Below are 14662 nucleotides of genomic sequence, written 5' to 3' on the forward strand. Positions count from 1 at the left end.
ATGAACATCTTGGGAAAGCAGTTTTATGGCTTAGAGATATTTTATAGTTCTCCTAGTCAATAGCATGTAGGATTCTTCTCACTCCTGGAGTCTTTCACAGAGGATAAAAAAGAAATGTTTGGAGAAGAAGAGAGCTGTTTGGAATTCTCTTGCAGGGGTTAAAATTTGTACCCTCCAAATCTACAAAAATACAAAAAAATTACTTGGCAGGAAAAAAATTTGGACTTCAATTGAGGTCAAAGTCTTTCCTTCTGTAGTTAAATCACCCATGTCTTTATTTCTCTCTTCTTTCTTCTCTCACTCTTTTACTCTCTCTCAAGAACAGCCAATAGCCAAATTGACCTTTATCTTGAAGGTAGACACCAATTTACTGACATAAAATTCCTGTCTGATTTAAGGGCAGTAGCCAATAGGAGTTTGAGCTGAGTAGTAGCTTACTAATCATTAAAGACCGTAAACTCTTTTGGCCAAAGACTCTTATGGAATTGTCAAACAGTATTATAATGGTATTTTTTTTTTCCATTCAATAAGAGTAGTACTGCACCACACAATCCCTTTTTTATTAGAGAGATTATCAAATAGATCTATAGCAAAAGAGCTTGGTGTTGAGGATAAGTAGTGCTTCTCTTTGTAAGGTATATAAAAGTGAGATAGCCACCAAATATGCATCATCTGTACACTAGTTCTTTCCTAGTCTTATTTCTGTAAAAGTTTGGTTATCAAAGCTAGCTGTGAAAAAAAAAACCCTCAAGTTTTGTTTTGGTGGAGACAAAGTTCATCTCTAAGGTACAGCATGAAAAAGGGCCTTAGGATACTTTTTTTTTAGCCAGTTATGATAATTTTCCCCCAAAATTTCATGTACTGTAAATACCCAGGAAATTACCTTATGTATTACAAAAAAATGAGACTAAAGGAGTGCCACCCAGTTTCCTATAATACCAGATGCTTATAATACACGACTAAATGTGCATTCTTAGTCACTCCCTGACAAAAATCCAGTGCCTGGCTGGTTTTCTAAGGATTTGGATAAAACATATAGATACAATATGAAGTGGCTGAGGATGTAAAAATCAATATTAAATAGAGAGACAATGGTTACATGTTTATTTCAGATATCATAGTTAGATGTCAGCTGTTAACAGAACCTTAAACTAGCAAAGAGGAAAGGAAAAACAGCCAAGTAGGAAAATGGAGAAGGAAAAAGGCAAACTGTGATAATCTGTAGTTGTGGCTGCTTGTGGGTCTTGAGTGAAAGCTCTTTTTTCCTGTGGTTGTCTACTTGGTTTCAGGCCTTTAAAAGCTACTATTGCCTCCTGAAAGTTGTTTATTTATGAAAGATTCCTAAGAATCTTCACTCTTATATCTCCCAGTTGGAGACCACTCCATGTATCAGAGGGTAAAATATGGTATCTTTTTTTAGCTGGAAGATATGAGTCAATAATCAAGATATACATGACATAGGATAGATATTTAGATCAATGGAGCATACTACATAGTCAGAAATAGCTCACACAAGATATACATGACATAGGATAGATATTTAGATCAATGGAGCATACTACATAGTCAGAAATAGCTCACACATATATAGTCAATTGATTTTGTACAATGATGCCAAGATAATTCAGTGGGGAAATCAATAAATCATTCAGGACCAATTAGATATTCATAAGGATAAAATGAACCTCTACTGTTACCTCAAACAATATACAAAAATTTAACAGAAATGGGTAATAGACTTATAAACTAAGGCTAAAAAATGAGCTATTCAAAGGAACTTGTGGCTTTTGACCCCCTCCTTGTCACACTTTTACAGTTTTGCTAGGATTATGCTAGTAACAGATGAGGCATGTACCAGTGACATCCGCAGTAAGTTTATAAAGCTTTCCTCAGAAGAATTGATGTAATGCAGTTCAACTTTTCATTATTCTGGTGAGTAATTTCATGCAAAAAATTGGAAAACTTTTCTTTAAGTCTTCTGGCATCATGATGCAGCTGTTCTGAAAAACAGTAGATAATCCTTATACAATTTGTCACCTGATTTGTTTCAGTTTATCTTTTCCCACTGTGGTGCTAATCATCAATAATCTGTACTATCCTCTTTGCACATTTCCAAGGATTTGGCCTGTTGGAATATCATGGGAGGTGAGGGCTTTAGTGAGGGTTCCTGTGTGGCATAACCCTCAGCTGGGGCACTGGGCTCACCTTCCAAGTGGTTATGCCTCATTGATTAAACTGTCTCATTGCTTGTATGTCATTGATAAGAATTGTGTTACATGGCCATCTTTTGCTTTGAGTGTATTTTTTTTTTTTATTTCCTATGGTATGGGTAAGTAAAAATAGGAGGTTAAAATTACATGGTAGAAGAAACCACTTAGTGTCTGTCACACAAGCTTACTAGCCGTAGCCAAATCTCTTTGTTATGAAAGTGGGAATTTGTTCTAAAACAATTGATAGGATTTGAGCACCGTGTGAATTTTACATTTCCTAATTATGTGGACACCTAAAACATCTACCAGCTACATCAGTTTACTGTGTGTTAAAAGCCACATCTATCTACATTTAGTGTTACAACTTCTAGTCCAATTCCAGATAACCCTTCTTACACTACCTCACAATAACTCACAAGTTGCAGCTCTTCAGATATCAACAAGAAAATTTCAGATCACTTTTCAAAGTAAAGTATTATCTCTATTATATTATGCATGTTTAATCTATTGAATGAGTGCTACCATTTTTGTTAGGTTTCTATTTTTTAATGTGCAACCAACAAAGTATTCAACTGTTGTGTGACTAACCCCATTTTCCACATAAGTCCTATGTTTTTGATGTACAATTTTGCATAGTGAGTGTTAGGAACACATACGTGTGTTACAGCAGAACTGACTGTACATGTGATGCCTGGACTTTGTTAAAACCTATGTTTGTTTTCCATGAAACTATCTGGCTCTTTTAACTAGTGAAAGTTACTTTTTAACTTACCTTCCCTTATTATTCTAAGAAAGGGAAGAGCACAGACCTTTAAAAACTAAACCATACTGGCATGATCTCACCTCTCCTAACAAAATTACCAAGTGCTCTGAACTAGCAATATGATGTCTCATCCGAAAGAAAAGCTTACCTTTTGGCAAACTAAGATTTTTCAGGAAAATCATGTTCTTCCAAAACTATTATTTGTATATTATTTGCCACAAGGCCCTGATCAGAGTTAAATTTATTTTTGCACATATCCACATATATTACACATGTATCTTGACATTTATTTCTTAGGTGCTAAACACACTGAAACTATACTTCCTCTGTAATCAGTAAACTACAGGACTTCTTAAATGCTGATAAAAATGCTGAAGTGTTTAAATATCATTAAAAAATACATTGACTATTATTGTCATTTTCAATGTATTTTAATGTTATTTCATAGAGAACAATATATTTTCATGACTTTGTTGAATTTGACTTTGTATTTTGCCATGGTGTAGGTGTAGATATACCCTAGCAACTACAAAGAGTTAATATGTTCCTTTGTATCCCTAATACAGTGGTCTAGTAGAGGGTAACTTTGCATAAAGGAGATCTCCTGGAAGATTCTTTTCAATTCTGGGTTTAGGCGCAACACATTCACATGGGAACACTCACTTTGCTCGTTAGAGTGATTGAGAAAATGAAGGAAGATCATAACTTCACACTACAAGTGATTATACTCCAGGGAAAGAACGTCTAAAGGCCTCTTCCTCTTTTAAAAATTTTCTTTTACTGGCAGAAAGAAAATTGTCCTCACCACTATAAAGTACTTTGCTCTTGTTCCAATGTAGGACCAATCAACTGTGCCTTGTTTTTTTTTGTAAAGTTGGATACATAATTTTTCTTGACATAAAATCATTATATGCTCATTTTAGAAAATGCAGATGAACATAAGAAAATTAACTATAATTATATATTCCACCTAGAGATAACTTTTGCTACTGTTTTTGTATGTATTCTATTAGTTCTGTTTCTGTATGTACTGTATACCAACTTCATTTTTTTTCAGTTAACACAAAGAGCACACACAAGCCATCTCAATAATTATTTAATATGTTGAATGCATGTTTCATTTTATGTCTGTACAATAATTTATTTAACCTGTTTCTCATTATTAGACATTTAATTTTTCCCAAGTTTTTTTTACTAGTAAATAATGTCTTGATTAATCTCTTTTGTTATTATATCTTTTTGCAGGCTAATGATTATTCCTTAATCAAGAAATACACAAAAATGTCTATCTTTCCACACCCTTGCTAAATCAGAGTATTATTGTTCTATTTCTTTACTTGATAAGTGAAAAACAAGTATCTTATTTTAATTTGTGGTATAGTTTGGATATTTGTTCCTGTCCAAATCCCGTGTTGAACTGTAATCCCCAATGTTGGAGGTGGGACCTGGTAGGAGATGTTTGGGTCTTGGGGGTGGATTCCGCATCCCTTGGTGCTGTCCCTGCAATAGTGAGACCTTGAGAGATCTGGTTGTTTAAGTGTGTGGCACCTCCCCCCAACTCTCTCTTGTTCCTGCTTTCAACATGTAATGTGCCTACTGCCGCTTCACCCCCTGCCATGAGTAAAAGCTCCCTGCGGCTTCCCCAGAAGCTAAGCAGATGCCAGCCAGCACCATGCATGTACAGCCTGCAGAACCATGTGCCCATTAAAACTATTTTCTTTATAAATTACCCAGTCTCAGGTATTTCTTTACAGCAATGCAAGAATGGCCTAATACAATTTGCATTTCTTTGCTATCCAGTTAGGCTGAGTTTTAAAAATTATTAATTATTTAGAGTTTTTCCTTATAGGTGTATTATGTTTCAGACAATTTCTACAGGGATCTAAGAATTCCTTAGAGTACATTGAGATCAAAAAGTCCTGAAATACCCCTCTACTCTTCCCCCAAAATTGTTTCCTCTCTTACAAGACAAACAAGAGACATTTTAATTTTGATACAGTTTTTTTCATGCCTCTATGCCTTTGTCTGTATTTGTCCTTCTTCCTCGGATATCCTTCGCCACCTGAGAGAAAACATGTCCTCAGACGCCAAGGTTGGCTCAAATTTCTGTTCTGCCATAGTATTCTGTGGCATCTGTTAGCTCACTTATCATGGAATGCCTGGCTTTAGGGTTAGTGCCCCGTGTCTGTATCTGGAATAGATTCTGAGCTGTTTTGTGTACTGACTGTATCTTATAATTTCTCTCTGTGTCTCTCCCCACCCTTGATTTATTCGCATCATGTCTTGAACATATCAGGTGTGTAGTACCTAGTAAATTTATAGTTACAAACAAGTGATGAAGGGAAATATAAGTAAAACACAATTTGGCTTTATAACTCTCTTAAGTGAAATGAGCCAGTGCTCAACATAGAAAAGAATGATTTACCTTGAATAGATTTAAACTTTAATTTAGTATATAAGACAGCTTACATATGATCCATTCAAATAAAATAAAAAAGACATATATATACCAGCATAATTTAAATAATTACACTTTTCATTGTCTGAATCTTTGCTATACATTGAACAAATGGAGCAGGCAGAGTGTTGTTTTGCACATGGGTCTGACAGATTTCCTCCCAATGGGTCCTGTTCTGATTGGGCTGTGATGCTTACTGCTTTGGGAAGAGTCTGAACTCTTTTCATAGTAGTGGGTGGTAGGAAAGGTCAGTTATTGATATCTATAAAGATTATTATTGACTTCTGGCTGGGTGCGGTGGCTCACGCCTGTAATCCCAGCACTTTGGGAGGCCGAGGTGGGCAGATCACGAGGTCAGGAGATCAAGACCATCCTGGCCAACATGGTGAAACCCCATCACTACTTAAAAAAAAAAAAAAATTAGCCAGGCATGGCAGCACGTGCCTATAGTCCCAGCTACTGGGGAGGCTGAGGCAGGAGAATTGCTTGAACCTGGGAGGCGGAGGCTGCAGTGAGCTGAGGTGGCACCACTGCACTCCAGCCTGGGTGACAGAGTGAGACTCCATCTCAAAAATAAATAAATAAATAAAAATTAAAATAAATAAAGATTATTATTGAATCCAACTAGTGAATGTTTTATAAAATAAGAAACACCATATTTTTACTTCATCTTCCTCACCACTATCCTACACACATGCATGCAGACATAGTCAAGCCAGCTGAAATCATTACTTCGAGGACAGGAGAATTTTCTTCCTATTTTGTCCTAAATATCCTTAGGACAGCCAAGGAGGATGTTAAGTATACTATTTTGATTTTATGAGATAAACACCTATTGATTTAAAAGTACATAAACTTCTAGTCCATTGGATGATTAGAAGGAGGACCTTTCTTTTTCACCTCCTGAATGCTCTGACCCCAGTGCTTTTTTTGCTTGTTTGTTTTAATCTGCTAATATTGCATTGCATTTTAAAAGGACATACAATTGAACAAGTGAAGTAAAGCAGAGCAATGGCTGAGATTCTGTCATCCTTCAAGGATTTTTCCTGGCTAAACACAATGTATGAGATTTGGGGATTGTTTCTCCAAACATACACTGAACCTTATTATATAGATGAAACCACTTCAAATGCATTTCCTCTGTTAAGAGTGTTTACATTTTCAAGTAAAGTAAAAGAAGCAGTTTTCTTTACCCCCTGCTTCACAATGAAGCTGGTGAGTTTATCAAACAATCCGTTATTATGAAATTCTAACAAACTACTTGCTGTAGGTGGAAATGCAAACAATCTGATTCTTCCTGAGTTCTTAGAATCTAAACTACTTCTAGTCCTAGCTGATATATATAATAAATATGCAACCCGTGTTGTTTCATGCCGCAGCAACCTGGAGGAGTGTGTTATGGAAATGGGTTACTAGAAATGAGCAATATTGGCCAGGCGCGGTGGCTTACGCCTGTAGTCCCAGCACTTTGGGAGGCTGAGGTGGGCAGATCATGAGGTCAGGAGTTCAAGACCAGCCTGGCCAACATAGTGGAACCCCATCTCTATTAAATATACAAAAATTAGCTGGGCATGGTGGTGCACACCTGTAGTCCCAGCTACTTGGGAGGCTGAGGCAGGAGAATCGCTTGAACCCAGGAGGTGGAGGTTGTGGTGAGCCAAGATCACAAGATCACACCACTGCACTCCAGCCTAGGCAACAGACTGAGACTCCATCTCAAAAAAAAAAAAAAAAAAGAGCAGTATTTCCTTGGTTCTCATTTTCATCTCCTGTTTTTAGACTTACTTCAATTCAAAGGTTTTCTTTTATCTGGGAATTATGCTGCATGGCATTCATGTGCTCTCAAATTCTCAATGTCCATAAATACTCATGGCACCTGTCACCTATACTGTCTACTCCCTATGTTCCCAATATACTTGCTCTTAGAAAATACTGTGAGTGTAAGCAAATAGCTGTGTGCTACATCCCACTGCCCATGGAACTGGGGTATGGCTTGTATCCTGTACCCTACAATGCTGCAAGGCCATTAGCAAGTATGTCTCTGTTGTCTTCAAACTGCTATCCCCTCTCTAGGGGTATATACCAAAGAATTGGCTTGAACCTCAATATCTTACAGTTTTTTTTAAATCAGCTTTTTAATGTTTTTTCCATTTTAATTTGCAGTCTCCATCTCCTTAAAACTCAGATATCAGGTTGAGTCAGGAGACTAATCTGATTAGTAGTAGACTCCTTATTGTACTGACTATCACACTTAGTACCACTCCTGCTCACCAATCCAGTTGTTTTTATTGGCCCAAGTCTATGAACCTGGTTCTCATCCATTAAAATGAGCTCTGTCCATTCTAATGCCTCTCACTCAGATAAACATCTGTCTGGCTTGCCTATATCTGCTAGACCTGGACACATCTGTCTGAATCTGAGCTGTGCATATCACTTAGACTTGGGACCTTCCACACTATGACAATCTCTCTCTCCAAACATAGTCATTGCCCTAAACATAGTTCAAACTTCACATCTAAAATGCCAGTTTGTTCTGCTACCTTAGATAAGGAAGTATTTTTTTAATATGGCCTTCTTATGATTAAAACCTATTTTTAAGAAAACTTTGGGGGAAGGAGTGGCAAGAGAAAACAGTGATTTTGTGCTAGTTGTCCCAGATTTCTGTGAATTGGCCCAGCATGCTCAGTGGAGGCCTGTCAGTTCTGATTCTTTGATTTGAGACTTATCTCTTTGCCAATCATATACAGGAGTCCATTGTCTTCAAAAATTTATATTTTTAAAGATTATGCATGACACATTTCATTTAGAAACACATATTATTTTAGTTTTTAATATTTTTTCTATTCTGAGGAGATTATTTCTACTATATTTAGTAGTTTTTAAGATTCTAGAAAAGGTATTTCTATGTTTAATTCTGTCCTTCTCTCATTTTACTGTATATTAGGCCTTGTGCTAGAATCTATTTATCATGGTAGTTTAAAATGCCCAGGGCTACCTGGTAAGCTGAATAAACCTTGACTGGAGAATACTCTGCATGCATCAGAAACCCAGTGACTGTGTAAGAAGAAGATAATAAGCATTAGCTGCTTATATGATAACTAAGTTGTTTTCTCAAGTTAACTTGATTTTATCAGACTATTGGTATAGTATATCAAAAAGCAGTGGAGTTTTTCTTTCAGCTTTTTCATTGCTTTTCAGGTATCTGAAAACTGAAGAGTGGAGAATATGTTCGGCAGGGAACAAGAGGATTCTTTTAGAAATAAGAGATAGAAGGTGAGTAGGAAATTGAGCAAGTTGAAAGAAATTTAAATATATGTAAACCAATGTTTTAGTCAGATAGTTTAAGAAAATGCAATGTAAAGTAGCTTTTAGCCAAACCTCTTTTGGGAAAACACACAAAATATTAATAGCAAGTTTTAGTCTTAAAAGTCTCAACCTTGTCTTGATTATGGGGGTTATGGGTAAGGGGAATGGCTGAATTTAAAGAAAATTTGCATAGAGGATGATGATAATTATTTTATCACTCTAATCCTTTGCTATTTTGGAAGTATGCCTTTATATATACATAATAAATATGTTTTATTTATTCTGTTTTATATGAAAGTCAGAGTATATAATTTTGAAGCTGACTAGTGAAGTGACCATTTTACTTGCAGTTATTTTCTCTCTGAATCCATCAGGAAACATTTTAATAGATTTTCTTCCAAGATAGGCAAGCACTTGTAGAAGCAAAGCAAAGTGCTGGTATGCAATTTCAGAAATCTGTTGACTACATGTTCCCATATGTGTTCCAGGAAATTCACATTTGGATTTCAGTACAACTCAAGAGTTATGGTAGTGCTATCCAACACTTTTTTGAATGGTAGTTTGCTTGATACCAACATGAAACTTGCCAAACTCAGCAGGCCAAATCCTAGTTTTGGAATATGTGGGAACCAAGAAATCAGCAGTTAAATGATGAGGGCTGTATCACTTTCAGTCTTCTAAGGAAACAAATTCTACCTAATGGTCTAGAGGGTCATTTTGAATATAACCAATAATTGTTTAAAAATGAAATGTCTTTTTTGTGGCATATCATAATACATATAACATTTAATAATAAAAATCTACTCTATTACATTTCTTCTTGTGAATACTGTCTGCAATGTTTCAGCTTTTCAGACTTAATTATAGCTGGCTAGACATGTATAATTATGCTTACCTCTAGAAATGAAAACACAGTAGTATTCATTGTGTGTATGAAAACTAAGTTACAAATTCACCTTATAGCATTTCAAAACTGCCCCAGTTAAAGTGAATAGACTGGCATTAAACTCATTGAATACAGAGCTTCACATCTTCTAGTAAAACATTGCTATTAACTTGGCAAAAAAAAATGGTGTGTTAAAATTACAATACATATAATAAAATAAGAAATTATAACCCACAGTTGACCAGTCTGTTTCTGTTCCTGAGAATAAGCTATAAAATCTAAGTTCTGGAGGAGACATCAAAGATCAGTGATCAAATCCCCAGGCTTTATTTAGCAAAGGTAAAGCCAAGTCATTCAATATGAATTGCTGTCTATTCTATTCCTATTCTAAAGATACAGATTATGCCATTTCTTCCTTGTCTGTTTCAATGCCTAACCACATAATGAAAAATTATACAATAACTCTAATTATGGCCCCTCCTGCTAAGGTTTAAAAATATTCCTTGTAATGTTTTTAAAATCTTTCATCTTGTCATGATGTAGAACAATTGGTTAACATTCTCCTTGTAATAGCCTTCCACTCTAAGACAGTAGGTAAAGCATCCACTTCTTTGTCTTAAAACATCCAACTTCTTTAACGGTATGTTGTAATAATTGTTTTTCCTCTTTTTAATAGTTATTTCTAGGCCTCTGGAAATTTCATTTTAATAACTCTTTCAAAAGTGGAAAAAATATTTTATAATGCTCTTGAATGAAAATGTGAAAAATGGCAGGTACATTATTTTCTGTCCTCTTTACATAAATCTGTACATTTATGGTTATATTATGCTTACTTTTTTCTATTAAAAGGTTATTTAGTCTCTCAGCCATTGTGATTGATATATCTTTTGTTTTTTCTGCCTTTCTGGTGGTCTACTAGACTTCATCCATCTTATATCTGTTTATATAGAAGGAGAAATTCTGGACGCTTTAGTACAACTTTGTGACTTATCAGTATCCTATGTCTGTTGTGAAACTTAGGTAATTTAAGGCTCATATCCTGCTGTTAAGTAAAAAAGATGAATTTAGCATCTTTGTAAATCCTGCAATCTGTTACTTATGTAATTAATTTTCTCAGATAACCATTATTATTCCAATTTTACTGCTTAAAAATATTAAATGAGAGGCTGAGTCACTTGCCCAGTGTAATGTCTTATTAGATAGAGGCATCTGAAAACCTTTGGATCACTGCCCTTCCCACAAGACCACATTGCTAATATTTCACTTTATTTGTGTAGATAAAGCCTTGGACTCTTAATGCTTCACTGTTTGTTTTTTAAAAAGTATGCTATCAAATGCAGTGCAAATTTTGGAGAAATAAATACTACACTGTATTTTTTTTAATGAAGTAAAAATAATGTTTCAATGCTGTTATGCTTTCATTAAAAGCCTGGCCTATAAATGATTGCATACAGTCAATTGAGATGATACCTTTTGGGACCAACCTTATTATCCAGAGTTTAGCGTTCCAGGGTCAGTGTGGGTAAGAAGGTTTATAATGACATAAAAATATTTCCTGGCAGTGAAATCTCTGGGACTAGAGCTTATCATAATCAATTTGATGTATTTTCTATATTTTTCTCCCACCAATTACATTTACTAGATAATCTAGGTATAATCCTACCTAGAATCAGGCAGGTGTACTAATCACCTTTGAAAGACTTTTTAGTCTATGGTTTTGTAAAGTGGAGTGATCAAGGAAATGATAATTTTAACAAAATGCTTTTCAGTCCACCAAAGTTATTTGTTTCCAGGATGTTAGTGTTATGCTACATGATGATAAATGAAAATGATCACAAATCTGTTAGTTGAGACATCACTTCTATGGAATCTATAGTGTCTTTTGAGGTCCCAGCTTTAGTGAGGACCTTGGACACAACTCTACTTATTAATATCACCCAGATATGATATATCCTTCTAAATATGAGATATTGATTGGCATTGCAGGGAAATCTATTTTAAATACTTCCATGATGTTAAGGATGCAGTTTAGGGTTCAAGCTCCTGAAATATGAAGTACAATATCAAGGATGAAAACTTTAAAAAATATTTTAGATCAATGACCTCACAAAATTTTTCACTTTCCTTTAGAATGTTTAAAATCTATTTATTTTTAATAATATCTAATCATTACTCCCCTTTTCACCATGTGTCATTAGCCTAAATAAATAAAAATAAATCAGCTGAATTTTGTTTGCTTATAGAAATAAAAGAAAAATAGAACTTACAGATATGCCATCTGATTTCTTTGATTTCTTTTAGGCATATGGCCTGCTTTCTTTCTGGCCCTAGATTAATGTATTAATTCACATGGCTGTTATTTATTAAGATGTATGAATTGATAGTTTACATTGGAGAGTTAGTTACATTGGAGAGTTATAGTTTGCATTATGTTGTCACATGATGCAAAGGTCTGTAATGGGCATTGAAGGTTTTTTTTTTCATAGGGTGTGACTTGCTAATTGGTAAACTACATTCAGTCAACCTGTATATGAGTCATTTAAAAGTTTTCATTGATTACGCACAACAGAAAGAGGTCCGTAGACAGTAATTTTTATTTTAATGCCAAACTAAATAGCTCATTCCTTTTAAGCAAAGTTTCTTAAACAAATGTGTTTAAAATTGCCTGGCATGAGAAAAGGAAGCTAAATTTGTCAGAAAATTAAAATATAAAGTAAAGCCAGTTTACACTTAGATATTTCTCAAAATTGATTTTTCCATACCATATGTTCTTACATAAAACAATCAGATATATCTGTATCATGCTCATTTTTGACTCTGGCCCAGTTGAAATTGGTTTTCCACCAACTCTGTTGAAGGCCAAGGCCATGGCCCTTATAACTTAAGCCAAATCAGACAACAAGCAGCCTCTTTGGCTCCTTGGTTGGTGGAAAGACTTTGTAATGTTATAACCTCAGTTTGAGCAAAAATACAGCTTGAAATTATAGTGTCTCCTGGATTTCTTCACCCAGTTTTGTCTACAAATGGAAATAAGTTTATATACTTACTGAGTAATGGAGACATACTTTAAGAAAGTGCTTTTTAATGTTTCCAAGAATAAAAAAATTAATAATTGTATGGAAGTTACCATAACAATTTTAAGTTCTTTGACCTTTTATTTTTTTCAAATGATCAATTTTGGTTTTGTTCTACCCTCATTTTATTCGCATATGGGAGCTAGAGCCTGAAATGCACATTTTCTAGTGTTGAGTGTTCGGTTTATAATGCTAATATTTCTGCAGGACCCAAAACAAAATGAAATAAGTTAATAGTAGAAGGTTAGCTTTAGAAAACATTGTGCCAATTGTCTCTATTTAAGCAGCCATATAGTGTTGGAGTATAGACTCCATAAATAAAATTAGAATTAAAATATAAAAACACTTTTATATAATGAATATTTATTGAGCAATTGGAAAACCATGGGAGATTGGCTTTTTTTTTTCTTCCAACAGAGAGACCTTTAAAATTGCCATGATTTTGTATTATTCTCTCATTATTAGTAATTACCCTGGAAGAAAGCGTGATGTTAATGCCCAGTAAAATGTAGTCTCTCTCACTCTCTCTCTCTCCCCTCTTCAGACATTCTCTTTGTATTTACTTTTCACATTTTATTTTATAAATTTCAAATTAAATACCTTTCTTAAGGGCTTCTCTTATTATATAAACCTAAATTGGGCTTAACAAATTGAGAAACATATGAAGTATTTCATTTGGATACAAACCTTAAATAAAAATGTAGCTGAATGATATGTGACCTATTGAAAACTAAATAAAGTAAGGGCTCCTAATGACTAAAAGTATAGAAAGGGAATTATCTGATCTCTACATGACACAGAAAGAAATCTATTTGTTGATAGAAAAAATTAATCACATATTAACATCTGGACTTCATGTGGATACAGTGTTTGTTTAACAATTAGCAGCAGTGCCTTTTCAGCTACATTCCTACATCTGGGAACAAAACATCATAGAAACTAAAAATAAAGACAAGGAGAAAATAAAAAATTGCCTGCTGTAAAATAGCACAGTTACTCTACATTATAAATTAAAGGGATCTTGTCACCCTCTTTGGGAGTACAAACACACTTTCTGCAATAGATACACCCCAGTTACTACCCAGAGATGCCCTGTAAACTGATATTTTATTATATATTCAGGGGAAAAGATTATAATTTTATATAATGACAAAATGAGATAGGACTTAAAGATTCATTGAAAATATTTTAAAGTACTTGCACACTGATGCACTTTTAATTAAGCAAAATACAGCAATATCAATGGATAAAATAATTATCTTATGTTTCTTTAAGACATAATACACAAGGACTGTTTAAACTTTATTACATACTTTGAAGAAGGTAGCTTACATAGATACAAAAGAGTATACATTGGTAATTTATGGCTAGCAAAGGTATGTATTTTTGTTATGCTTACAAGGAGAAAAATTATAGAATACCAACTACATTGGATGTTCTGGATTTTTTTTCTCCTATTAAGAAGGGCAAAATAAATATTTACTTATGCCTAAGAACAATCTCATACTGGCAGTTTTCCTGAGACTGTAATGCAGGTTTGTATTCTCTGTTAAACTGTAGATTCTATGGAAGATACATTCTATAGTTTCTCCAAAGTATTGTAGAATATGTACCACATGTTTTCTGATGCTGCTTATCTTTTAATTGGCTGGAGAATAAGCACATATGGTAAACACAAGCATGGCCTGTAGTTCATCGTAGGGATGAAAATATTCTCCAGAGATTTGAACTTTGCTTGTCAGATCCCTCTGGGCCTACTTGAAAGAGGTTGGTTATTGCCTCTGACATTGGACCGATAACCCTAGAGCAAAAAGGAAGCCTGAAAACTTTGGCCTATCAGACTTGGTTATGCATGTATGAGGGTTTTCTCTGGGACTTCTCAGGGAAAGAGGAGTTTTTTCCTCTTCCTTGGTTTTAGCTATTATTTCTTTATTATATTGAAAAGTTTCAGTCTGTCAATCAATT

At 34.5% G+C, this 14662-nt stretch overlaps 1 protein-coding gene across 5 annotated transcripts in view; it reads left to right on the plus strand.

The window, feature by feature from the left end:
* CENPW (centromere protein W) overlaps positions 1 to 14662 on the plus strand; it is a 203256-nt gene that overhangs the window by 85945 nt on the left and 102649 nt on the right. For 4 of the 5 annotated variants that reach the window (XR_008526419.2, XR_008526420.2, XR_008526421.2 and 1 more), the window contains exon 3: positions 8630 to 8704. Coding sequence is in view for 1 of the 5 variants with exons in the window: in XM_054558134.2 (XP_054414109.1) it covers positions 8630 to 8644 (15 nt within the window). In the remaining 4 variants the exon portion in view is untranslated. Of the gene's footprint in view, positions 1 to 8629; positions 8946 to 14662 lie in introns of those variants that run through there. The other variant, XM_054558134.2, reaches the window with a different exon arrangement.

Source organism: Pongo abelii, chromosome 5 (genome assembly GCF_028885655.2).
Source record: "Pongo abelii isolate AG06213 chromosome 5, NHGRI_mPonAbe1-v2.0_pri, whole genome shotgun sequence".
In the NCBI taxonomy this organism is placed as follows: Eukaryota; Metazoa; Chordata; class Mammalia; order Primates; family Hominidae; genus Pongo; species Pongo abelii.